Genomic DNA, 23,810 nt, shown 5'->3' with positions numbered 1-23,810 from the left:
TCCAAGTTCTCCACACAGCTGTTTTCTGTGGGCGCTTGACAGAGGTGGAGGAGTGATCATCACCTCTACAATGTGTCTTTCACAAAGCCTCTGCATTGGAATGTCACCGGGAACACTGGCTACCATAGTCTCTCCATCTCTCACACACACACAAACACACACACACACACACACACACACACACACACACACACACACACACACACACACACACACACACACACACACACACACACACACACACATCCAGACTCACACAGCAAACGGCGGTTTCAATATATTGCATACATAATAGCATGATACCGTTTGGTGGCAGGAGGTTTATTGCATAAGAGAGAACTTTCCCAGGCTAGAAAACCCCAGCAAGATCTAAAAATGCCAGAATGTAAATGTGAGACATGATACTGCCATAGAACCAACAATGAACTCAACTTGTCTGATCCGAACAAATATTAAGCTAACAAAACAAGTTTATTTTCGGTCCGTTAAATTCATTCAAGTCTTTCCCTTGCTGCCTAACCAGTGTGTGTGTGTGTGTGTGTGTGTGTGTGTGTGTGTGTGTGTGTGTGCGTGTGTGTGCGTGTGTGTGTGTCTCTTTCTCTCTGCTTTGACTTTAACTTTCTCTGCTTTGACTTTAGCTATCTTTGCCAGTCTCTCTATCATCAGTCTATCAGTTTCTCTCCTCCATATCTTCTTTACCTTCCTCAGACACTCTCTGCTTCCAGCACATTACAGAAACACAACCACTCACAGACAAAAGAGAAAGAGTGAGTACACTTCTACAGATTCTTCACTCCCTCCCTCCCTCTCTCTCTCTCCCCCCTCACTCTCTCTCTCCCCTCCTTCTCCTCCCCTCTCTCCCCTCCTCCTTCTCGTCCTCCCACCTCTCTCTCTCCCTTTGCAGGTGGCCCCGTTCTTTGCTCTTAACGGTGTTGGGGCGGGCGAGGTAGGAATTCACATGTAAATAGGCCACTGGCTCTCTCAAGGAGAGCAGCGAGGAGAAAATTAATCTAGTGAGGATAACCCTGCATAATAGAGAAGCCTTGGGGCATCGTGCACAGAGACGTCCCCTCCCTGTTTGGATACATGACCCCAGAGCTCAGCATGAGGTCCCTCAGCCTGGGTTCTTGTTAAGAATATACATACTGTGCCGTACACCGTGTACAGCACAGTCACACGGGTTAGCACAAGCACAGTCCCAGATAGCTTAGCGATAAAAAGTATTTCTCCTTGTATTTACTTCAATCTATATTCTAATCGATAAGTCTTTTGAGACTTCATTGTGTCAAAGCATTCTAACTACTGTTTTCGTTTTTACTATTTAGTCATTAAGCAGAAACCTTTATGTCAAATGACCAAAGCCTTTAAGCAACCCCACATTCATGGTTCAGGATGCCTATAGGTAGACTGTGGTGTCTGTGGACAACGTTCTCTTTGGAAGTCAAATACCTATATCTCTACCCCACCCCCATCTTTGGGAGTGTTCCAAAATGCAAAAGTTACACCAGATATACGCCCTGCCAATTTCATGGACCCTCACTGGACATGGGTGCTCAGTCATGGTACTCTGGAATTATTGATCTCGACATGGGAGCATGTTTTAAATCTAGAGATCAAAGGAGAACTCGTATTGACCTCAGAGGGCATTCAAAAACCTACATACCAACACACAGATTCTTGCAGATCCAGAAGCTTTGGTTGCTTAACAAAACTAACTTTTACAAGAATGCAACAGAGGATTTGAGGTTTTAAACTTTTCATTTTCTTTTACTATATATATTTAATACATAAAACACTTGTGGATATGCTTTTATCCATAGCGTCTCACAATACAGTGAGTTAAACAGACAATAGGCAGCATGGACTCCCCCAGTGGGAATGGAACCCCAGACCCAGCACTGCCTTGCTCTACTATTTAAAGAACACTGTGGAATGCCAGAACCTCAATATTCAGATTCTGCGCAAGAGATCCTTTGCATTCTACTTCTGCCTCTCTGACAGAGTGTCCTACATGTCCCCTTGTATACCTCAGATTGCGCCGGCTAAAGCAGCATTGCTATGGTAACTGGGTTAATGGAGGGCCCCTGAGGAGGCCTGTGGAGGGGGTCATTCACTCTAACCCACCGGGGAGGAGTGTACCAAATACAACAGGTACTGAAGCTCAACCAGTTATGGATTTGCAGAAACAGTGGCCCTCGTAACTTCCACAGGAAGTTGGCCATAAACCCACACAGACGAGCCGCGGTCCTTATGGCACCTAAGACTGTTTTGTTTGGGTTTGTATAGTCAGCAGAATGAGAGCGGTGGGAAGGGAAGCCAGTGAGCAGCAGGTAGGCCTGCTCACAGAGATCAGACGCTAGCGGTCGGGACCTGGGAGGGAAAAAAACCTGGGAAAGCCGGACGAGTCTTGTGACTACGATTATCCCGCACCAGTAAACACTCACAAGGTGCCAACTCACACAGCACACACTAAGAACACATGCACACAGGAGATACATTGCAGACAAAACGTGTGTGTGTGTGTGTGTGTGTGTGTGTGTGTGTGTGTCTGTGCCAGGTTCCACTTTGGCAAACATTAGTCATCTTGTCAACACTATTAGAAGCATACCTTTAATAGTGTTGGCTTTAACCGGTTTATCAACAGAGTGTTTCACTTGTCTCTCCGAGACAAGGTAAATGCTGTCTGTACCAGATGAAGCCCAACCCTGGTTAAAGTCCGGTCTAAAATTACATCTGGGGCGACAACAAATTAAGTGTTAATTGCCACGTTGAGTCATGCGGTGAATTATCCAAAAGAAACTTATGTCCGGCTCCTTGTTATCCCATAAAACGTGCTAATGACGGCCACATGTATATAGCAACATGACTGACATGCCAGGGAGGACTCAGTATAGCTAAATGGTCGCAGCACGCGGCTATTTAAGTCCAAGCAGCTGCATTGTCGGAATCTCTGAACTCTTTCTGTGGAATGGGAGATGGAGAGGGAGAGATGGATAGAGAGTGAGAAAAGAGATAGGGAGATGGAGAAAGAGAGACTGATCGCTAACAAGTACTAAATACTCGTTCACCTTGCTAAAGAAATACACAATATACCCTCTATCCTGCCAGTGTCTTCACACATCTTGGAGGACTGAGTAACTAGCCATTAGCTTCTTCCTGCAGTGCTACAGTAGGCTATACATTACAGTCACTAGTGCATGTCAGGGTATTAAATCAAACCTTGATAAATTCTAACAAATTAAAATAACGTGTTGGCAAGAGATTTTCTATGAAGGTTAAGATTTGATTTTAAGGAATGGTTCATCATAACCCCATCCTGGTTCCCTGAGCTTTTCAGTAAACATTTCACTAACTTGCATCAGTCTCCAAAAATAAAACTAAAATAGCACTCACAGCAGAACAGCTGGTCGGTTAAATCAGTGATGAATGAATGACGACTGAATTGAACAAATTACTTGATTCCATCTAGGCCTTGGAAAAATCTAATTTTCCCATTTTGGACTTTAGCAGATAAATCTGAATTCCTTCAAGCTGCGTTGGTCACCAAAGTACTTGACGGCACCTGCTACTTTATACCAACAGAGTCTTAAAAGTAATATCACACCGTTATGGAGATTGCTCTTAATAGATTTTATTTCAGAAAAGATGATGCATAAATTAATCTACCTGACGGCAGTGTGGCCAATGAAGACCCAACTATACACAGTAGCATCTCGCAGGAGCCTACAAGCCTGAATGTTAAACTCTGAAATGAAATGCTCGTTTTTTTTTTTAAACAGTGAAACACTATGGGATAGTGTAAAGTGCTTTTTGACAATTGGACAAGGTAAACAATGTATTGCGGCAGCAGGTAAACTAATGTCATGTTGCAACACTTATAAAGAGTAAAGTACAACAACAAAAAAAAACTATACAATGATTTTAAACAAAGAAAAGTAACACAAGATCCACATTGAAACGGGTGTGTTTGGGATATTGGATTCCTCTAGTGTTCACAGTTTGTTCGCCAGGAGCAAGAGGGGGGTGAACAAAATGGCCACTTGCCTCTGCCTGTTCGGTACATCAACGTCCACATCTTCATGACTGTTCTACACCCATCTCAAGAATCTTTTACATCACTTTTGGTCACGTTTTCAGAATAGCCATTCAATTAATCCTTCGTACATCGTCCGCAAATTCTTTCTCCGTCCCAACCGCTCTGGCCTTTACAACCTCTGGAGCCTCACGCTCCGAACCCTTGGAACATTTCAACATCCTTCCTTTTCAAAAACATCATCATCCTCATCTTCATCTTCATCATCATCATCCAACTGTTTTCCTCAAGAGTCACTTTCCTGGTCAGCAGCTATCCCAGCATTGGGGATCATGGTGGTGTGTGTGTGTGTATGGGGGGGACGGGGGTAAGTAGTAGAGCTCAAATCTGAACTGATAAAACTCAGCACGTTCAACATATACTGTAGCGGAAACAGATCCACGCAGCCGAGGCAAGGATACATCCCGGGTCCTTCACATTGATCAACATATCTCACGCTTTACTTTAGAGATATATACATGATCGGTTCTTCCTTTAAAAGTCCTGTTTTTCTTTCCCAATAAGTGACTCCGGGATCACCTCTTCCTCCTCTGCTGCTGCAGCTGCTGCTGGGCCTTGCGGCGCTTCAGGATCATGTCGTGGATCTTCTCCATGCCCTCCCGCAGGCCGTCCCCAGTGATGGCGCAGGCAGGCTGCAGGTGCCACGGCGTGCCGGGCCCCAGCTCCTTCAGCGCCAGGCCCCGCTCCATCTCGGCCAGCGTCAGGGAGTTCCTCAGGTCCTGCTTGTTGGCGACCACCAGCACGGGCACGCCCAGGTTCTCCATGGTCTTGGCGATGCGGTGCAGCTCCGTCTTGGCCTCCTCCAGCCGCTCGCCGTCCACCGAGTCCACCACGAACACAATGCCGTCGGCGCCCCGAGTGTACGACTTCCACAGCGGCCGCAGCTTCTCCTGGCCGCCCACGTCCCAGAAGTGGAAGGTGGCCGCGGTACGGTGGCCCCCCAGGGACAGCTTCACCTTCTCGGCGTTGAAGCCCCGGGTGGGCACGGTGTTGACGAACTCGTTGAAGCGCAGCCGGTACAGCGTGGTGGTTTTGCCGGCAGAGTCCAGGCCCAGGATGGCCATGTGAAAGGACTGGAAGAAGGGGACGGAGGGCAGGAAACCGGGTTGTTCTGAGAATCCATTCCCCATGATTTTGTTTTCATGAGGAAGGGATTGTTTTAGTTTATTCCGATCAGTAGGTTATCCTCGGGTTAGGTTTGTATTCCCTCCGAACAAAGTGAATCAATGGCAGCAGGTAGGCCTACCTGTAAACGTCACATGGGTTATTATGAGTCACTTCCTGGAGGTTTATTTACACAGCGAGATATGCAGGGGCACGGAGGTCATGGCACTGGCCCACATACCAACGCACTATTTTATTATCCATTTCTAACCTCACCTATAAAATATAACATTTAAAGAGATACTAGGCTACCTTTAACCCTACGAGGAAATTACAGGTGTTTAATTATTGCCCAATCAAATGACGTTGCGTGTTGCGTAACCTTAAGCGACTTTATGCCTTTTTTTCCGGACTATGTCTTAACTAGAAGGCCAGATCATATATGCCAACATCGTAAAGAAATGTTAGGTTGAGATCCCCCAGCACCAAAGGGGACAAATCGTCTCCTCTGTCCCGCAACAACCAGGTTTAAACCCACAGCAGCGCGGTTATGTCCTCCTCTCACGGGGCATGTTCTGGTGGAGAGTCGCTGCGTGGTTGAAACAACCAAGCGGGCAACACGGTCGTCAATCCCGGGTCTTTTGGAAACCACACAGCCCCCAGTTGCCTGCTCCATCCATATTTACCATCAAACATCGATAGATCTCATTTGATGTGGGAGGGCTGATGTTACTGATTCTCCAAACTTTAAAGAGCATTACCTTATCGGAGTTTGGTTTCTCCTTCATTGACATGTGACGAACGGAAATGCACCGAGGCGCAATGGTTGCGATAATAAAAGATACCGAGCATGAAAGTTAAATGAACGACATTTAAAGTAGAAACTTACCGCTGGTAGAAGGCGGGTGGACAGCGTGTGTGAGAGCTGTTTGCCTGTTCGGTCGTTCTAGCAACCCGCCGTACTATGTCAGGCCCGCGAGCGCCGCCCAACGCCGTCCTGTGTTTACCTTCAAACTGATTGGTCAGACAAATGCCCTCCCTGGACGAAGCGGGGGATTCATTACTCCATTCTTTTTTTATAAATCTGTTCAGCGATATAAATTATTCATGTTGGATAAATGATCTGTAGGCATAAATACATTATTATTATGTTTATACTTTTTATATATAATTGGACCTACTGTGTTTTAATTTCAAGAATTTTTGAATGATCGAAGGCCTGTTAATTACTCTCTTCATGGACTGACACCAAATTTATAACAAAGATTTAATTTAGCAGGTGAACATAGGCCTATAAGAAGCAAAACACATAAAAATGCTGTGATTGCAGAAAACGGTGTCATTAATTATTCACCTTCTATTTTAGCCTACAGCCATGGCGTACGACAGTGTTTGCCTAAGCGTTGCGTTAGCAGAAGTATTTCAGTTATGCTGGACCATATGCTAGCTGGCCATGCTTGGGATGCTTAGGGAGCGGCAACCGGACAGTTGTCAGGGGATCCCCGTGGGCCCAAGATCTTACGACGATGGCACGTTGATCTCCACAGTGACCTTCTCCCATGCAGGAGAAAGACTTTGCTTGATGATGCTGCTTTATATAATTGAATACCACGATTTCCCTCATTAAATTTCAGAAAACAGACACAATTACTGAGGTATTTTATTCAATGTATTATTTAATATATTTAAGTAGGTCAGGGTGGTATTGATACAGACTATTTTGTTACCCAGTCTCCAGTCAAATAGTCACATTGATTTGAAATAAAGGCTGGGAACAAGTTTCCTTATAAGATATCACTGCAGTGAACCTCAACAATGTAATTTATATGTTCATATTTATATGTATATGCAATTGCTGTATATTTAAACATATTGGCTAGTGCCATTTCAGAGATATATTTATTATATTCAGAAGGATTAAGTTCGATTCCATTTATTATTCCATCCATCAAAGACATCCATCATAAAACACTAACATTCACAGTTGAGTGAACATTTCCGTTATAAAACAATATTTTAATGTTTAATTCACATGGAACTTCCATTCCTCCAACGTCTCACACTCCGACCATGCCATCTTTTGCAGAGGGGTGTAGAGCTGACACACCACCATGTAAGTCCCCCTCAGTCACTCTCTCCCGGCCGCCAGCTTCACCTCCACAGAGTGGTCCCCCTTTGAGCCCCCCATGCAGGGGGGACTCTTGGCCACGGAGGGGTTACTGCCCCACTGGGCGGGGGTCTTGGCCTGGATGGCCAGTGCGTGCACACAGCTGCTCAGCTCCTCGCGCAGCGCCTCATTCACCAGGCGGTGGCGCTGTATCAGAGAGAGGCCGTCAAAGCTTGCGCTCACCACCAACACGCGGAAGTGGGACTCGGAGCCCGGCGGCACGGCGTGCATGTGGCTCTCGTTGTGGACTTCTAGGTGCGCTGGCACAAGGGCGCCGGTCAGCTTGGTTCTGATCGCCGTCTCCACAGGCCGACCCCCGGAGCCGGGGTCCATATGAGCGGTGGAGTGGGCCAGGGGGCGAGTTAAGGCGGGTAGGGTGGCGGAGACGGGCCGGGCACAGAGAAGTATGCGGGCCAACATCAGAATAGGTGCCGGGACACCACTAATGATGGGAGAAACAGAGGCTGACTCCCAACACGGGTTACCTGTAGATACATAGTTGGATGTGTGGAAAAAGGTGTTGGAGGCAAGACATAGAAACTCAGAAGTTAAAATGAAGCGTTCCTACACATTAACTTTTCAGTATTTAAAGTGAATGTTCAAAGCTGTACAAATGATAACAAATACCCCCACCTAGTGGGGAATGTTGTCAGTATACCTAAGACCATGGACCTATAAATTACGTCTTATGACGGACAAGAACAAATTTATAGCCTCATGGTAAATATTAAATTAGATCTTTTGATATACATTTTAAAATAGCAATACTTAATGACCAGTCCTAGTCAAGGTTTTACAAAAATCCTTGTGTGTAACGTAACTTTCTGTGTCTGAAAAGGTGCAGCCTTATTTACAAAAGGTTGCTCATAAATTACGTTGATTTTTATGGAAGCGAAGCTGTCCGTAGAGGTAGAATATAAGTGATTTTATCTACATTAAATACAAGCAGATAAGAGAACTATTTTTGTGAAGTGCTCTCCATGGACGGAACTGCAACCAAGGACGCAGTATTGCGAACATAATCTAACGTTAGCATATTTTAAAACACGTTTCCCAAATGGAAAATTACAGTCATACAAATCTTGATTTTCGTATGTTGATATGAATCGTTGTACGTGTCCTATGTGTACATATGTGTACGTTTTACGTGGTTATGGATGTTCATTTACTCACCCTTTAGAATTGAATGCTAGCTGTTGTCAATAGACATGCTCGACGGATGTTGCGTCATGCTATGCCGGAAATGCGTACTTCTGGTACTTGTAGTCCAAAATGAGTCATCCGTTGCGACTTCATACTATTATGCTTATAATGTGACGAAAGATTTAAATTATTCTTTATTTATGGAGAGAATAATGACAAACACATTTTGATTTTAGAGTTATTTTTATTCATGGTCTTTTGTTATTCATTGCAGATCTAACGGGTCAGTTGCCCAACAGCAACTCCCCCACCAAAACCCAACAAATAAAATATATGAAAAAAACTCACACACCTTAGAACAGAATTGACATCGTAACATTTAGCTTAACTATTATCATAACCTGTATTTAACATGTATTTACTCATTATTCATTCTCATTTACAAAATACACAAAATCAAAGACAACATACAGTACAGTTCATTTACACTTCTTATTTAATGTAACCTTTTATATTTATGCTTTCACAAAGAGAATCTATGCATACATACAAACAACTACAGTTTCTACAGCACAGTACAATGAAGATTGTGATAAATTCTTTTTAATATTGAGTTAATGGCATTGCAGTCTTATTGACAGCTTCAGGACCTAGATTTAGCTTTAGAGAGAACACATGAATGTGAGCCATTCAGTCCTGTTTTGTAGAGCCAACAGTCAGCGTTTCCATGGACTTGGCTAGAATAATAATGTGCTTTTCAGGGAGAGAAAATAGACAAATATCCCAACACACTTATTGCTTTGTTAACTTTTTGCACTCAAAATTGACTGTTGCTTAGGCAACAATAATTTAATAATACAAAATAACCCTGTAACAGAAGCTAGGATATGTATATACTACATACAAACTGGAATTGAACGGAGAATCCAACAGAATAACAGATTTGCTGGAATAGTTTGCGTTTTCATGGCGATCTTGCGTTCAACTACGCGGTAATTACATTGACGTGGTTATTTCTTTTTTTATTTCAAGGGGAACAGAGGACGTACGGTGAGATAAAACACATAATAACGGTATTCAAACATTGACTTTTTGTTGTTCTGATTACGTAGAATTCTTCATTTCTAGGCCATTAATGTGCTGAAACTGTCTGACCATTAAAGTTATTTTTGTCACTTTAAGACTCTTATTCACGATACATTACCGAGGGATCCAAGAACACAGGGCGTCATCTTATTACTTATAACCTTTTGATTTTATTTACATATATTTATATCTATATCAGAGATCTGACGGATTGACACAAAGAAATATTTGGCAATAATTTACGGTGCTTTCCTCACGCTCACAAATGAGTCACATGATGGTCACAGATGTCCAGTTTGTTTGAAAACATATATTGTGGGATGTTATATGGGGGGGGGGATTCATCCATGTCCTCGGAACGCCTATGTTCACAACTGCATTTGTGTTGGTGATCGGATTATTTGGTTGTGTGTTTAGTCTATGTGCTCGCTCTTTTTAAAACGCCAGCTGGACAAGCGACCTATCTTGTGTCTCGAAGCACTGAAGACATCGGTTAGCGGGGTTGTACATCAGAGTACACATAGTGCAGTGGGTTGTCTTTTCCTTTTTTTTTTACCTGTCTCAAGTCTACATATGGCTGCTATCCTACAAAATGGCAGTTGGACAAAAGAATAATCCTAGTTTTCTTTGATCTAACCTGATTTGATTTTTGATTGGATCTGATTTGTGACAGAGTTTATTTTCCCACGCAAATGTGAACATATCTGGTTTTGGTGATTTGGACCCATTGAGTGGAAATGGATCCATGGTTCTGTGCCATTTTTGGGGTTCAAATTGAGAACCTGGCAGTGGGCTTCCCACCATTATTCCTGTGTGTGATCTTCTCTGTGAAGTTATAATTGTCTTGAATAGAGCTAAATTAATAGCTGTTTCGCTCAGCTTCAACTACCAACCCATCTCTGTATGTGTAAACCATGTTACTTTTTGAGCTGTGCCCTGCAAAAATAAATAATAAATAAATAAATAGAAAAGGAAATTCTGGTTTTCTACTTTGGGCACAATGACTTAGATCAAACTTGATGGTAAACTACCATTTATACTTTCATTTAAAGTTTGATAAAAAAAAGATTAATGTATCCCTAGAGCAACAAATCAACTTTTAAACATAGCTAAAATCACGCCAGTTTAGATAGTTTGATTGTTAGTGAGGACTGTAGTCAAGTTAAAATGCCAGCCTAGCATTTAAAAAGTCCAATGACACAATGAGAGGTTCAACCTTCCACAAGAGAGATGTCTACATCTCAACATTGCTATAAAATAATTAATCTTCATTTTTTAGGCACCTGCCATTTATAATAAAACCATTCACACATGAAGTTAAACCTTGACGTTTCCACTCAATTATACAGATGAGAACGATCCCTTTATTATTGTATCTTCTCTGGACTGGAAGGGAGCTGTTATTTTCAACACACACGTTTATATATTTCTATCTGGATATTTGTTTGGCTATATTTATATCTATAATCATCTATAATATAATGATGAAACACATTCTTTCCGAGACCATTCAGTTATTAGTTAATCGGTTCTTTATGAATGGAAACTGCTTCAGTTGGAATAGACTATGCATGGAATTTGTAATTGTAAGCTATACAATGTAGCTTTACATATACATTTATATACATATTTATATATATATAATGTATATAATGTATATATTTATGATTGACTATATAAACAGATGATTATCATCTGTATATGCAAACAGAATAACAGAAAATCTGGATGATTGCACATTTAAAGGGTTGGGTTGTGCTTTAAGATTGTTAACTTTCATGGTTAATCAAATGCAATGTAGCCTTTTTTGGGGTAGCTTCTTGAATATATCCTAGGTTGCACAACTTAAGAGGTGGAGTCAAAGCATAAATGCAATGTGTCTAAATGGGGGCCACTGTTCAACTTACCCCAAAGTCAAGTAGATACGTTGTTATATGCATAGCACATTGTTTGAAAGTAAATATACCGTACACCTGCAAGTACTTCACAATACTGTAGGCATTTCATCAAATAAGATGGATTTAAAATTGCACTATAAATCTTAAAAAGGTTCAAGTTGGATGAATTTGGAAATTATGAATGACTTTCATCGAATTTGAAGCATGTTATTGGCATTCACACTGGCAAACAGTTGTGCTTTTAATGTTAAAATTCAGTGTGAACTATTTGTGTTTAATACTTTTGAGATGCAAACGATACATCTGGCAGCATTTACTGTTTCACCATGGTCTTGTTCGGGGAGAATCCATGCACCTCCGCTCAGCTGTTCAAAATATCAAAAAGTAATGTTTTAAAGGGAAAAGAGCTCCGAAATGAAGGACCTTGAATGTTCTATAATCTATAAAATGGCAGTTAGGTTGTACACCGACACAAGACCGTTAGGATATATAAGAGTGAGGGCCGGTCATGTGACAGGACCAAGCCAATCAAAGCATGTGTTGGGTTTAGGATCAACAATGCTTCAAATAAAAAGTAATTTATTCTTTTCAAATAAAAAAATTGAAAGGCAGAGAGGACCGTAGAGGTGATGTGAATAGCGATGAACATTATGTCGAAGACGTTTGAAGCCAATGGAGAGTGGTCATCATCCTCATCACTCTGTCTATATGCATTGCTCCTTCTCAAGGACCCTGGTTCTCTAACCTCTTACCCCAGTCTGGGCCACTGGTGTTTTTGTGCTAGTGGCCCCATCTCAAAAAACACACCAACGATGCACTCATAAAAAGGCGCCTTGCACTATGAACTGGCCCCCGATTCAGAATCTCGGCAGTTGCAATATCTGACCGGGATCCCACCAATGTTAAAAGCATCACACAGGCTTTCACCACACCCACCAATCGCTATAGAGCATGGTGTGTTTGTGTGTGTCTGTATGATGGTCGGTGAATCCAAATGACAAGAATATCTTAATATATGTATATACAGCCGGTGGGCGGATCGCGTTGACTTCTATGCAGAGATCTGACCGTTGTTAATTTTGTGTTACATCCGGGGGGGGGGGGGGGGGGGGGGGAGTCGGGGTTAGAGGGTAGAGTGTCAAGGGCTTGAGTGTATTTTTTTGTTTTTTGCTTGTTCACAGTGTGGCTAACACCTTTCTGATGCCTCCCCGTCCGCCACCCTACTCACGCACTCCCCACCTGCCCACTACTGCAGTACCTGGCCCCGCGTCTCGGGCAGCTTGAGGGCCAGGAAGCTGCCGGCCGCCAGGGCCCCCGACGCGAAGAGGATGGGCACTGCCTTGGTGATGCCCACGAAGGAGGTGAAAATGCTGATGCCCAGTACGGCGGCCAGCTTGCAGAGGGCGTTGAGGAAGCCAAACGCAGTGCATCTGGATGGGAGGGGAGGGTTAATTCATTAACATTTTTGATGTTAACACATTGATAAAAACTTGCTTTGGCCACCAGAGGGCGTCACAGTCTACCACATCACAGAAACGCCACTGCGAATAACAACGTCTGGCATATATGTTTGCATATTTGTAATATATGGATTGATTTAATTCATATTTTTAGTTTGCCAACGTTTGTTTTTGTAATTTTACAGATTTAGAAATGTGCTGTTTTTCTCATGTCATTGCAGATAGGCCAACATCAATGCTACCAAACTTCTACCCAGTTCTGACCACAGGGTGGTGGTAAAGAAAGGCAATTCTCCACAGCCGTCACACCCATCGTTTTTCACCCTCCTCCTCACCCAACCAATCATTGTGCAGCCTTGCAGTTCAGCATCTCAAGTGGGATGTTGCTTGTCCCACCTCCCTGTCATTATCACTTTAAACCCACCCCCACACCTATATGGTAGTCATGGAGATTGTGAGTGTGTGTGTGTATATATATGCATGTGCATCTACGTGTGTGTGTTTGTGTGTGTGTGCGTGTGCCACTTGCCAGGCCACCATTGTAATTAAGAATTTGTTCTTAATGACTTGCCTGGTTAAATAAAGATAATGTTATATTGTGTGTGTGTGCGCGCGTGCCTGCATGCGTGCCTGCCTGCATGCGTGCCTTCGTGCGTGCTCATTGTAGACATGTATTCATTTTAAATCAACGTAAAATTATACATTTAAGCTTTTATAATAACACATTTTACACTGCTATTATATTGTGCTGTAAAATGTGCCATGTTAGTGGCTTAAACTGCTGTTTTTTACGCAGCTTTTTCTCATTTCTTCAACGCCGTATTTAACCGCTTGTTAAATGCGAACAGTCTAAAGTGCCCCCCCCTTCTTTTTCTCAGCCAGTTATTATGAACCTTCTTCACTCAATCCACGATTGCCACACTAGTCCACCCCAGTCCAAAGCTGATCTTTCTATCATTTGTCATAAAAACGCTGTAAAAGACAAACTTTAAATCACTAACATCGTAGGCAGCCCCGCTGCTAAGCTTTTGGAGGCCCTAAGCATAATTTGTCATAAATTGGTCACATTTCATCATAGAGTATCAAAATAAAAGCCTCAACAGCAGCACCATAAGTAAAATATAAAGTTATATATAAATAATATATAAGTACTATATAAAACTTCCTTAAAAGCAGCATTACAATATAATAACAACTGCAGGCTCCAAAGATGAACGGAAATTATGCACATGAATAAGGTATATTCATCAAAACAAACTGAACTGTAACTGTTAGTATACACTGTTAGTGTACAATAGTGTGCAATGCTAAATTGCGTGTGCATTCTCAGCAGTTGTGGGAGTCTTTACAATGGTGCACGATGACTTTTACTGGCAGATAATCAATTCATCATAATGCACCCTATGTGCCACTTAAGAGTTCTTGCCCCATTGTTGACCGTAGATATGCTTTAATGAGTTCCAGTTTAGAAAAACTGAGCTGAGAAAGGATTCTCTGCCTCCGATGCGAAAAGACAAGTGCTTTGAAACCTGTACCATTTCAGGGAAGTGGGGGGGGGACTCTTTTTATATATTAGGTAAAAACATGTAATTTGCCCAAATTGAGTGATAGGGTTCACAATTAAGAAAAAACAACGTTGGGCATCTTCATAACTAATTTATATATTTTGTAATGTAATAATGTAATAATTATCCTACTTTTTTTTTTGGCAACCTTAATTTTGGGGGCCCCCGCCAGGTACTTGGGCCCCCCTACTCTGCGTATGGCGAACGGCGGCCCTGATCGTACGCCATAATAAAATACAACGACGTCAAATGCGGCCTTATAAAAGCTCAAACACTGAATTTCCCATTGATTTAAATCAATGCACGTCTTCAATATGGCGTCGTTGCGACCCTTTTGGCCTTCCCTATTTGTGTGTGTGTGTGTGTGTGTGTGTGTGTGTGTGTGTGTGTGTGTGTGTGTGTGTGTGTGTGTGTGTGTGTGTGTGTGTGTGTGTGTGTGTGTGTGTGTGTGTGTGTGTGTGTGTGTGTGTGTGTGCCCTCACCTCTTGTCAGAGGGGTAGAGCTCCACCGTGAGGACGTCCAGGGCGTTCCAGGAGGCGATGCTGATGCCTCCGAACAGGCAGAGCAGAGCGATCATGGCCGACTCGCTGTTACCGAAGGACAGGAAGAAGCAGCTGACGCAGGAGATCACACTGGAGCCGGCTGGAGGACAGAGGACACGCGGAGTTAGGGAGAACAGGGAAGAGGATGGATCTGTGATGCCAGCCATTGTGTTTGGCATATGCCCCGGTGTAAGTTCTCCTGGGCCTTTGCTACGAAGATGAGAACTGAAGTAAATCATCCGTTTTGGTGTATCTTGGGAGTGCACCCTCGCCTTGAATAAGGACGGCAGGCTATAAACAAGATATGAGTATTTTATATATAAGGCTTTACACTCACTTTACACTTAAGTGATTCAGTTATATTCAATTTTGACTGTAGAAGCTGTTGAGTAGCCGCTTCCAAGTAGTAATTAGAACAGTTAGACCAGGATGCCATCATGCCTGGATTCTCACGACGAAATGAGGAACTACATTTGGGAAATATAAAATATAGTGCAATTCCCCGTATTCCCGTATGCATGCCTGTATGGATCTGCCAAGGATTCCCATCCCTGAGTCAATGCAACCCCACCGACCCACATCCACAACCACATACAATAACCCCCTGAGCCCCCCTGGCATTTTACCCAGCATCCTCAGCCTTCCGATCTTGTCCATGAGCAGCGCGGAGACAATGTTGCCCGGCAACACGGCCAGAGTGCCCAGGAAGCTGACAAAGTACACCATGTAGGCGTTGTTGTCGTCGCTGACGTCACTGAGCAGGCAGCCCTCCTTGTTGTGCAGAAACGTGCTGTTGATGAGTCGGCTGTTGATCAGCCGGTACTTGAACAGGTCTGGTGGAGAGAGGGGGATTTAAAGAGAGGGGGGGAAGAGGCAGGGGAGAGTGAGAGAGAGAGAGAGAGAGGGAGGGTGATGGACAGAGAGAGAGGGGGGTGGTGACAGAGTGATGGGGAGCGGACGGAAATAGACCAGATAAGAAGGACGAGTGGAGAGAGAAAGCAGGCGGAAGGGAGAGATAGAAAGGGGATAAATAGGGTGAGAGAGGGTGAAGGAGGGGAAGAGAGAGAGAAAACAGTTGTGGAGTGGCCGAGAGAGGGAGAGAGAGAGAGTAAGGGAGTGATTGGTTAGTGGATCTGGAGATGCAGTCAATTGGTGCTGCTGATTGTCGGCCAGGAGTAGGGCTAAACGCGATGAGCAGAGTGCTATTAGACTGCCATGCTACTACAGGATGGGTGATGAGAGAGCCGCTGCTGAAACCCCAACATTAACACCAAATCAGGCTCTCTGTAATGTACCCAAACCCATGGACCCTGAAAATGGTCATTAAGCATCCTAGGATACACGTCATTTGGTTCCCAAAGATTGTGCCGAGTCGCTGTGTCGTTGAGGACACAAGATGTCATGTGTGTGTCTCTTTAAGAGCGACGAGCCCCATCCCAAAAAGTGCTTCTGCTGGCCTTTTTGCATACGCTTGATTTTGGATCCATAAATAGTTGGTGAGCAGGGATGGCTGGTGTGCGCCTCAGCCCCACAAGGCGTTGGACCTACTGTCCCACACTACCCCGCCCCCTGGTACAGAGGCCATCTCCACTCTTCTCTGGACGGATCCCAGACACCTGTAACCCAACGTGTCATCAGCTGTTGTAATGTTATACAACAACTTTATCTGGCAGCCTCCCCCGGCCTTCTGTTAGGCGGCAGCCCCGATAATAAGCAGTCATAACGGGAATAATATGTGATTTGAATTTGAATGAGAAAGTCCCATCTGGTGCATCGAGGTGCTATGAATGATTGGTTGAATGGCAGGAGAACTGCAAACAGATCACAAAGGCAAGAGGGATGGCTTTTGTGAAGCGCTGATAGCACATATTGAGTGTTATCACAATGTGTATATGCATGTGTGTGTGTTTGTGTGTGTGTGTGTGTGTGTGTGTGTGTGTGTGTGTGTGTGTGTGTGTGTGTGTGTGTGTGTGTGTGTGTGTGTGTATGTTTGCGTGCAAGTATCCACGCTTACATTTATGTGTGTGATTATCAAAATGTGTGTGCGTGGGGGTTGCACACCTGTGTTGTAGAAAAGGGTTGCGATGAAGGTGCAGTTCTTGAAGAAGGTGTTGCTGGAGGTGATGTCCTCAAAGTAGCATTCCTCGAACAGAGAGTCCTCAAACACCATTGACTTCATCTTCAGGTTCATGAACCTACATGGGACAACAAAAATGTCTACCACTGCTGCGTTCACACCATGCGTAGGGCTTAGCTAAATCAGGTCACCAACAGAGTTTTCACAATACGATTGGTGCTAAGCTAAGCTATCTCAGGATGATAGCTTAGACAGAGTTCAAGAACACAATGTTTGCTGCTGTTGTCTTGTTGCTACACTTAGCCCTAAGCTTTGGTTGATACATAGGTAAATAGGTTATAGGTAATAGTACTACTACTCATAATATTTACATTGAAATACTTTCAAGATTTTAACTCTTGTACTCTTTTTGTAGGTCAATATAGTTTTTTGGTTTTGTATTATTTTATATATTTGTCTATCTCTTTTAAAATATTTTATTGTGCTCTGATTTTGCTACTTTGACAATCAAGTTTCCAATCTGGGATTGATGATAGAATGTCAAATGATCTTATCTTAAAGTGGCAAGTGCTGCTACCTTGGTATCCGTGGCGACACCGTTGGGATCTACGAGCGGATAATGGCTTTTTATCCTGGTTGCTAATCGCCATGGTGACTGGGGGCAGGGGCGGGGTTCAGCACGTAGCCACTCACTTGTCGTTGAAGTACTGGCCCTTCTTGTGGACCTGGTTCTCCAGGGTGAAGTTGAAGGTGACATGCTCCATGCGTTCCTGGGTGAAGGTCTTGGTGCGCGACGAATACTCTTGCTTCTGGAGGTACTTGATCATGTCTGGGAACCACACCGTCAGGCCGTAATAGCTAGGGGCGGGGAGTGTGGGAGAGGGGGGTGAGGGAGGAGAAGAGGAGGAAGAAGGATATAGAGAGGGAAAGAGTGGTGAGGGAGAAGAAGAGTAAGGAGCGGGAGAGAGAGAGGGAGGAGGAGAGAGGAGAATAAGGCAGTGGTAGAGGGAAAGAGCAGGTGGGAAAACCGACGTGAGAAAAAGAGAGAAAGATTGGGAGAAAGACAAGCAGTTTCAGAAAGAGAGGGTTGGAGGAAAGGAGAGAGGAAAATAGTTAAAGAGAAGTAGAGGAAGAGAGGGAAAGAGTGGGAGAGTAAGCAGGATAAGTAAGCATGTTTCAGAAAGAGGAACAGAGAGAGGAAGAATTAGGGAGAAACAGGGATGAGTAGATGGAGAAAGAAAGAGAAAGGGACAGGGAGAGTGGCAGAGACAAGGAGCGAGAGATAGAGAGATTGTGCTAATTAGAAAGAATGATTGATGAGTTATTCTGCCTCGTATTCGTTATTATTGGTAGGTTTTTTTAATAAAAAATAATTATCCCCACATTTTCGTTTGTGAATGTTCCATACTATCATGGGAACACGATGAATCCCTGAGCTCATGTTTTATTTGCTCTGACATATGTGTCTGGTCCCTACGGAGCCCTCTTAGGGTCACATGATGAAACATTAAAAATAAATGTAAATAAATGTGTAAATCCGTGCAAACAGATTGGGAAAGCGTGCCCTTGGATTCGTAAACCATGCACATGGGTTTGCAATCCACATGCACTGTTCTTCAGCAAATGGACCCGCCTTGGAACGGTATGACCACTTCTTCCCATAAAGTCCAATTCTTGTAGATTCAAGGGCAGATTTAATGATAGGGAAATCAGTGCTACTGATTTAGCTATTTGTTGTGGCCCTTTCATGGCATTTATGTGCATTGTTAGTGCTCTTCACCTGAAAACCACCATTAGAATAAGTGGTCAAGCAGCTAGCTTACATAAACACTAGTTAGTTACCTATCCAAGCATGTGGTTAGGCTGTTTCACAGCTTTTATTGTGCAATTTCGTGGAGGTTGTCATGTTCCAAGGCAGGTCAATTTGCTGAAGAGCAGAGGAGGAGGTGTGGATTGCAAAATCCGTGCACACGGTTTACGGATCTGAGGACATGCTTTACCAAACCATTCGCACGCTTTACTAATCAGTGCCGTCCGATTTACACTTTATTTATAAAGAAAAATCATAGGGGGTAGGTCCCCCTACGGTTCAGAAAGATTTACAGAAGAGCTGGCCCGGGTTGGGCCGATCACAACCATTTCTCTAACATGGGGCGGGTTTAATACGATGACTGAGGGGGACATATGGAAGTGCCTTCGAGGCATTTTCATGAACAACTAAGATGGCTGCCGCTGATGTGTGACACATACTCTTGTTCTGATTGGTTGTAGGTCCATCCAATTGCAAAGTTATTTGGCTCTGAGTCGATTGATCACACGCCTTGGATTTGAAAATGAGACAAGAGGTTTCAGACTATTACGCATTTGCTAATTGGGCTGGCGATGTGAGGCGTAGCATGATGCTCTATAACAACTCATACTCAGATTGCACATAGTACCGTATTGGCCCAAATATAAGTCACTTACATTTCCTTTTTCTGGAAATGCAAAAAAGTAGTCTTATATTCGGGGTCTAGACTTTTAAATTTTCCATGACAACTTTCTGGTAATAAATACCTTTAATTTGACCAAATCTGGTTCCATGCTGCTTCCCTTTCCCTGTAAGAGCTGGGCCATAACAAGGAAAGTGTTTTGCTCTCTACTCTGTTGCGTTGTGCAATCAAGGTTTCGGGAAAACAACACAACTTGTGGTTCTCCGGAGATCACAGCTAATTGCCGTCAGTGTATATGGCTTTAGTTCACCACACTTCTTCTCCTAACTCTTGGGTTCCGTGATCTTAGTGGAGGTTCTATTCCCGCAGTGCCTGTTGCATGTGCTCTCACCCCTCCACATCTCTCTCCTCTCTGGAAGAGTATGGCCAGACGAGCGCCCTGGATGTTTTTATCCACAGACAACTGTGTTTTAATTATCATGATTTTCAATTAAAATGATCTTAAAAGAATATATTTCCAAAAATGAGTCTTATATTAGGGTCAAATATGGTAGTTACATCAACAAGCTTATTTTTTTGCCATGTTTACACTGGTTCCCTCAGGCAGCAGTCAAACATTTGTCCTGAATAGTTGAATTATAATGCAGTTGAATTGTATTGTTTATTTTGGATATGAATGATACCATTCCTATAATTGATGTGTAGGTGGGGATGTGCCCTGAGGAGGTGTTACCTGAAGGACATGGAGAACCACACGGCCATCATCATGTAGGTGGTGCGGCGGTACTCTGGGGAGAAGATGGCCAGGAAGTTACCACGTACCTGAGGGAGGCAAGCATGCAAACACACACACAAGCATAAACACACATAAACACATGCATCCACACACCCACGCACACACATGTACAAATGTACAAACACAGACAGCAGGTTAATATCTCCGAAGCAAAAATAAAACTAATAAAATATGCACTACGCAAATTAATTGACCTTCACCAAATAATGACAAGAACATTGTAAGTAGAAAACATGGCCATTGTGAAGTTAAATGAGACCAGGAAATAAGGTTGCATGCCTCATTTTGTTGTCTCATTTAACGTTGCAGTAACCATATTTTCTAATCACGATGTGCACAAAGAATTACAAGAATATTCGGAGTAGAAAATATGGACATCGTGAAATAATGAGACAAATAGTATTTTGCTGTGAGAGCTAACATTAGCATTCAGCCCTGGGGTTAAAGTCACCTGATGGAACAAGGCACTGAGCTTCATCCTCCACTTCTGATGCCAGGCGAGGCTCTCCCCCATGTCCACCAGCTCATCCATCTGCTTCACCGTCTTAATGGTGGTCACCTGGCGGCCATAACACTAATATTTACACTTTGTCTGGGAATCATTAACAGTTAACTGCCCTCCGTTAATCAGCTGACTTTTAGTGTCACGGCTTTATGGCTCTGCTCAGTTGGCCGGCACCGATACAAACCACCACCGCATTAATGTTTTATTATTTTAGAGGGTTTTGAAGTGGTTTGTCTTTCCGGGGTTTATGTTTTCATGGTATGTATCTATCACTATTTAATCTTGAGTAGTGCAAATGTTAATTAAGCAGTGATATTAACAAGACCAATGTTCAGGTGTGTTCAGTGATGTCTTCAGAGTAATCGCTGGGATGCATAAATGTCACATTCTAAAGCGAGTAAGATGAATGTTAAATGTTCTGACACACGTAGGTTAATGTTTACATAATATTCAAAGAATAAACAGTTACATTTATTGTACATAATGCATTATATCTGATGACTTTAATAATTTAGTTGAAATGTGGTGGGGTGGTGCTTTAAGAAGGTGTGGTGGCTTACAGAGAAGACCCTCTCTGGGTAGCCCTTGGCCCGCATGTTGGTGTCATGAACCTGCTTCAGAATCATCCATGCCTCGTCGTGTTTACCGTTCTAGCAAAGACAACAATAAAATACATCCCCTGTTAGTTTCATCACAAGAGACAATTAGAGATGATATCATCGGCATCCCTAAAAGTGGTCTCCCAGACTCCCACCTCTGGTGGGAGTCTGTTGAGATCCACCTCCCATTTCTGTTTAGATTCAAAATTACATTAAAACAGTTGACCACACAGTTGTGCTGATACTTTATGCATTGTTAGGATTCATTTGATTAATTCATGATCATCCCTAAAGGAGCTGTGTCACATATACATCATATACTATCACATGAGACACATTACATTGACAAGTACTTGGCAATGTGATATTCATTAAACCATTCATAATGCATGGTGGATGGGGTCCTGGACTGACCTCCAGGAAGAAGCGGGGGCTCTCGGGCATGGTGGTGAGGGCACATATAGCGGCCACTGAGGGCAGGGCGCACACCAGGACGAACACACGCCAGCTGTGGAACTGGTAGGCCGAGCCCATCTGGAAACTCCAGCCTTGTGTCAGGAAGAGAGAGAGCGAGAGAGAGAGAGAGAGAGAGAGAGAGAGAGAGAGAGAGAGAGAGAGAGAGAGAGAGAGAGAGAGAGAGAGACATAGTGAGAGACATAGTGAGAGAGAGAGAGAAATGGAGAGAGAGAAATGGAGAGAGAGAGAGAGATAGAGAGAGAGAGAGAGAGAGAGAGAGAGACATAGTGAGAGAGAGAGAGAAATGGAGAGAGAGAGAGAGAGAGAGAGAGAGAGAGAGAGAGAGAGAGAGAGAGAGAGAGAGAGAGAGAGAGAAATGGAGAGAGAGAGAGAGAGAGAGAGAGAGAGAGAGAGAGGTATATGGTATCTTACTGCCTGTTTGGTAGATTTCATAATTTTATATTAACTAATTTAAAGCATTTTATTGCTGACTGAATAACAAACTGTCTGACTGATGGACTAACTCCTTGACCGACTGACTGACTGACTGATTGATTGACTGAATAACAAACTGTCTGACTGATGGACTAACTCCTTGACTGACTGACTGACTGACCGTAATGGGGGATAATGGCCCAGGCCATGGCGGAGGCGTAGATGCCGCCGATCATCCAGAACATGCAGAGCCAGCTGAGGTGCTCGCCCCTCTTCTCCTGGGCCAGGAACTCAGAGTAGTAGGAGAACACGATGGGGATGGAGCCTCCGATACTGCACGGAGAGAGAGGAGACATGGACCGAGAAGGAGAGGTAGAGAGGAACGAAGGGGAAAGAGAGAGGAGAAGAGAGACGACAGAAGAAGGGGAGATGGAGAGGGAGAAGGAGGGAGGAGTAGAGGGAGAAGGAGAAGACAGAAGGGGATGTGATAGACAGAGCAGAGACAGAAGGGTCATAGAGAGGAAAGCGAGAGAAAGAAGGAGAAGACTAGAGGTTAAGGTCAGGTTAAGGTGTTTTACTTCCAGCCAAAGAATCTGGGTTTGAACCCCAATATGCTACCTGTAGGCTTCCTTGTGCCCTAACCCCTCCTTGCTAAAACATATCTTATGTATCTACACTCACTTTCAAGAAATGTGTACGAAAAGTTGTCAATTATTGAAGAGAGAGAGGAGAAGACGAGAGGGGGGTTAGAAAATCCCGTCGAGCCATGGTCATCCCTTGAGAAGCCAGTGTAACGACCTACGTGCTACGGTGATCATGCATTAAAAAGCGGTTATTAAGGCGGGGCCAAGCCTCAGACAGATGGAGGAGGGATGTGATGATTTGATAGCACACTTGGTGGACGATTAACGATTGGCTCGTGGTTTGCATATTAAGCGGCCTACCTCACGCTTGACTCACGATGATAAAGAAGGTTTGGTCGGTTTCGTGTAAGAATTTGATGTCGAGCTTTAGAGTGAATTCCTGTCGTCTTAAAGCCATTTGTACTAATTACAGAATTAATGAGCCTCACAAAGCTGCATTCAAATGAGACAGAGTCAGAGATAAGATATGATGCAAAGAGGAAACACATCCTAGTGATTAACGGGGAAGTAAACACCCCTTTGGACCGAACTTCTGCCTACGACTTTCAAAAATTGCAGTCTGAGCTTTCAGGACAGTCTTAAAGGTTTTAGAAAAACCCCAAAAATAAAGACTATTCAACAGATTGGGTAACATTGGAGCAAAAGGGGTTGACCAAGTGGTCCCCTGTGGTCCCCAACACAGATGGATTGGTTTCAACCGGTGAGCAAAACACATGAAATGCCAAGGCTAGCACCGTTTATTTATAACAGAAATATACAAGAACGATGCAAGAGAATGTAGCTTTCTGTGGCTTTCCAACGCCTCTCA

General features: G+C 43.5%; 3 protein-coding genes across 3 annotated transcripts in view; all 3 read right to left on the bottom strand.

Moving 5' to 3' along the window:
- Positions 1 to 3,609: 3,609 nt before the first annotated feature.
- Positions 3,610 to 6,240, bottom strand: arl4aa (ADP-ribosylation factor-like 4aa). Its single transcript, XM_030370811.1, has 2 exons — positions 6,087 to 6,240; positions 3,610 to 5,339 (listed from the first exon to the last, which is right to left on the bottom strand). The coding sequence occupies exon 2, from the start codon at positions 5,221 to 5,223 to the stop codon at positions 4,609 to 4,611; it is 615 nt and encodes a 204-aa protein (XP_030226671.1). The 5' UTR covers positions 5,224 to 5,339; positions 6,087 to 6,240; the 3' UTR covers positions 3,610 to 4,608.
- Positions 6,241 to 6,839: 599 nt separating this feature from the next.
- bola1 (bolA family member 1) lies at positions 6,840 to 8,609 on the bottom strand. Its single transcript, XM_030370812.1, has 2 exons — positions 8,538 to 8,609; positions 6,840 to 7,849 (listed from the first exon to the last, which is right to left on the bottom strand). Exon 2 carries the CDS (start codon positions 7,782 to 7,784, stop codon positions 7,326 to 7,328), a length of 459 nt encoding a protein of 152 aa, XP_030226672.1. The 5' UTR covers positions 7,785 to 7,849; positions 8,538 to 8,609; the 3' UTR covers positions 6,840 to 7,325.
- Positions 8,610 to 8,731: 122 nt separating this feature from the next.
- Positions 8,732 to 23,810, bottom strand: part of sv2a (synaptic vesicle glycoprotein 2A) — a 41,597-nt gene continuing 26,518 nt past the window's right edge. The window contains exons 4-13 of the mRNA XM_030371229.1: positions 22,540 to 22,691; positions 21,882 to 22,015; positions 21,429 to 21,518; positions 20,815 to 20,922; positions 20,301 to 20,389; positions 17,829 to 17,993; positions 17,120 to 17,253; positions 15,685 to 15,891; positions 14,999 to 15,158; positions 8,732 to 12,921 (exon numbers count right to left, since the gene is read on the bottom strand). Of these exons, the coding sequence (XP_030227089.1) occupies positions 12,738 to 12,921; positions 14,999 to 15,158; positions 15,685 to 15,891; positions 17,120 to 17,253; positions 17,829 to 17,993; positions 20,301 to 20,389; positions 20,815 to 20,922; positions 21,429 to 21,518; positions 21,882 to 22,015; positions 22,540 to 22,691 (1,423 nt within the window). The 3' untranslated portion in view covers positions 8,732 to 12,737. The remainder of the gene's footprint in view (positions 12,922 to 14,998; positions 15,159 to 15,684; positions 15,892 to 17,119; positions 17,254 to 17,828; positions 17,994 to 20,300; positions 20,390 to 20,814; positions 20,923 to 21,428; positions 21,519 to 21,881; positions 22,016 to 22,539; positions 22,692 to 23,810) is intronic.

The sequence above is a fragment of the Gadus morhua genome, chromosome 11 (genome assembly GCF_902167405.1).
Source record: "Gadus morhua chromosome 11, gadMor3.0, whole genome shotgun sequence".
Taxonomy (NCBI): Eukaryota; Metazoa; Chordata; class Actinopteri; order Gadiformes; family Gadidae; genus Gadus; species Gadus morhua.
Note: the sequence above shows the minus strand (reverse complement) of the source record. Positions and strands in the feature narration are given on the sequence as shown.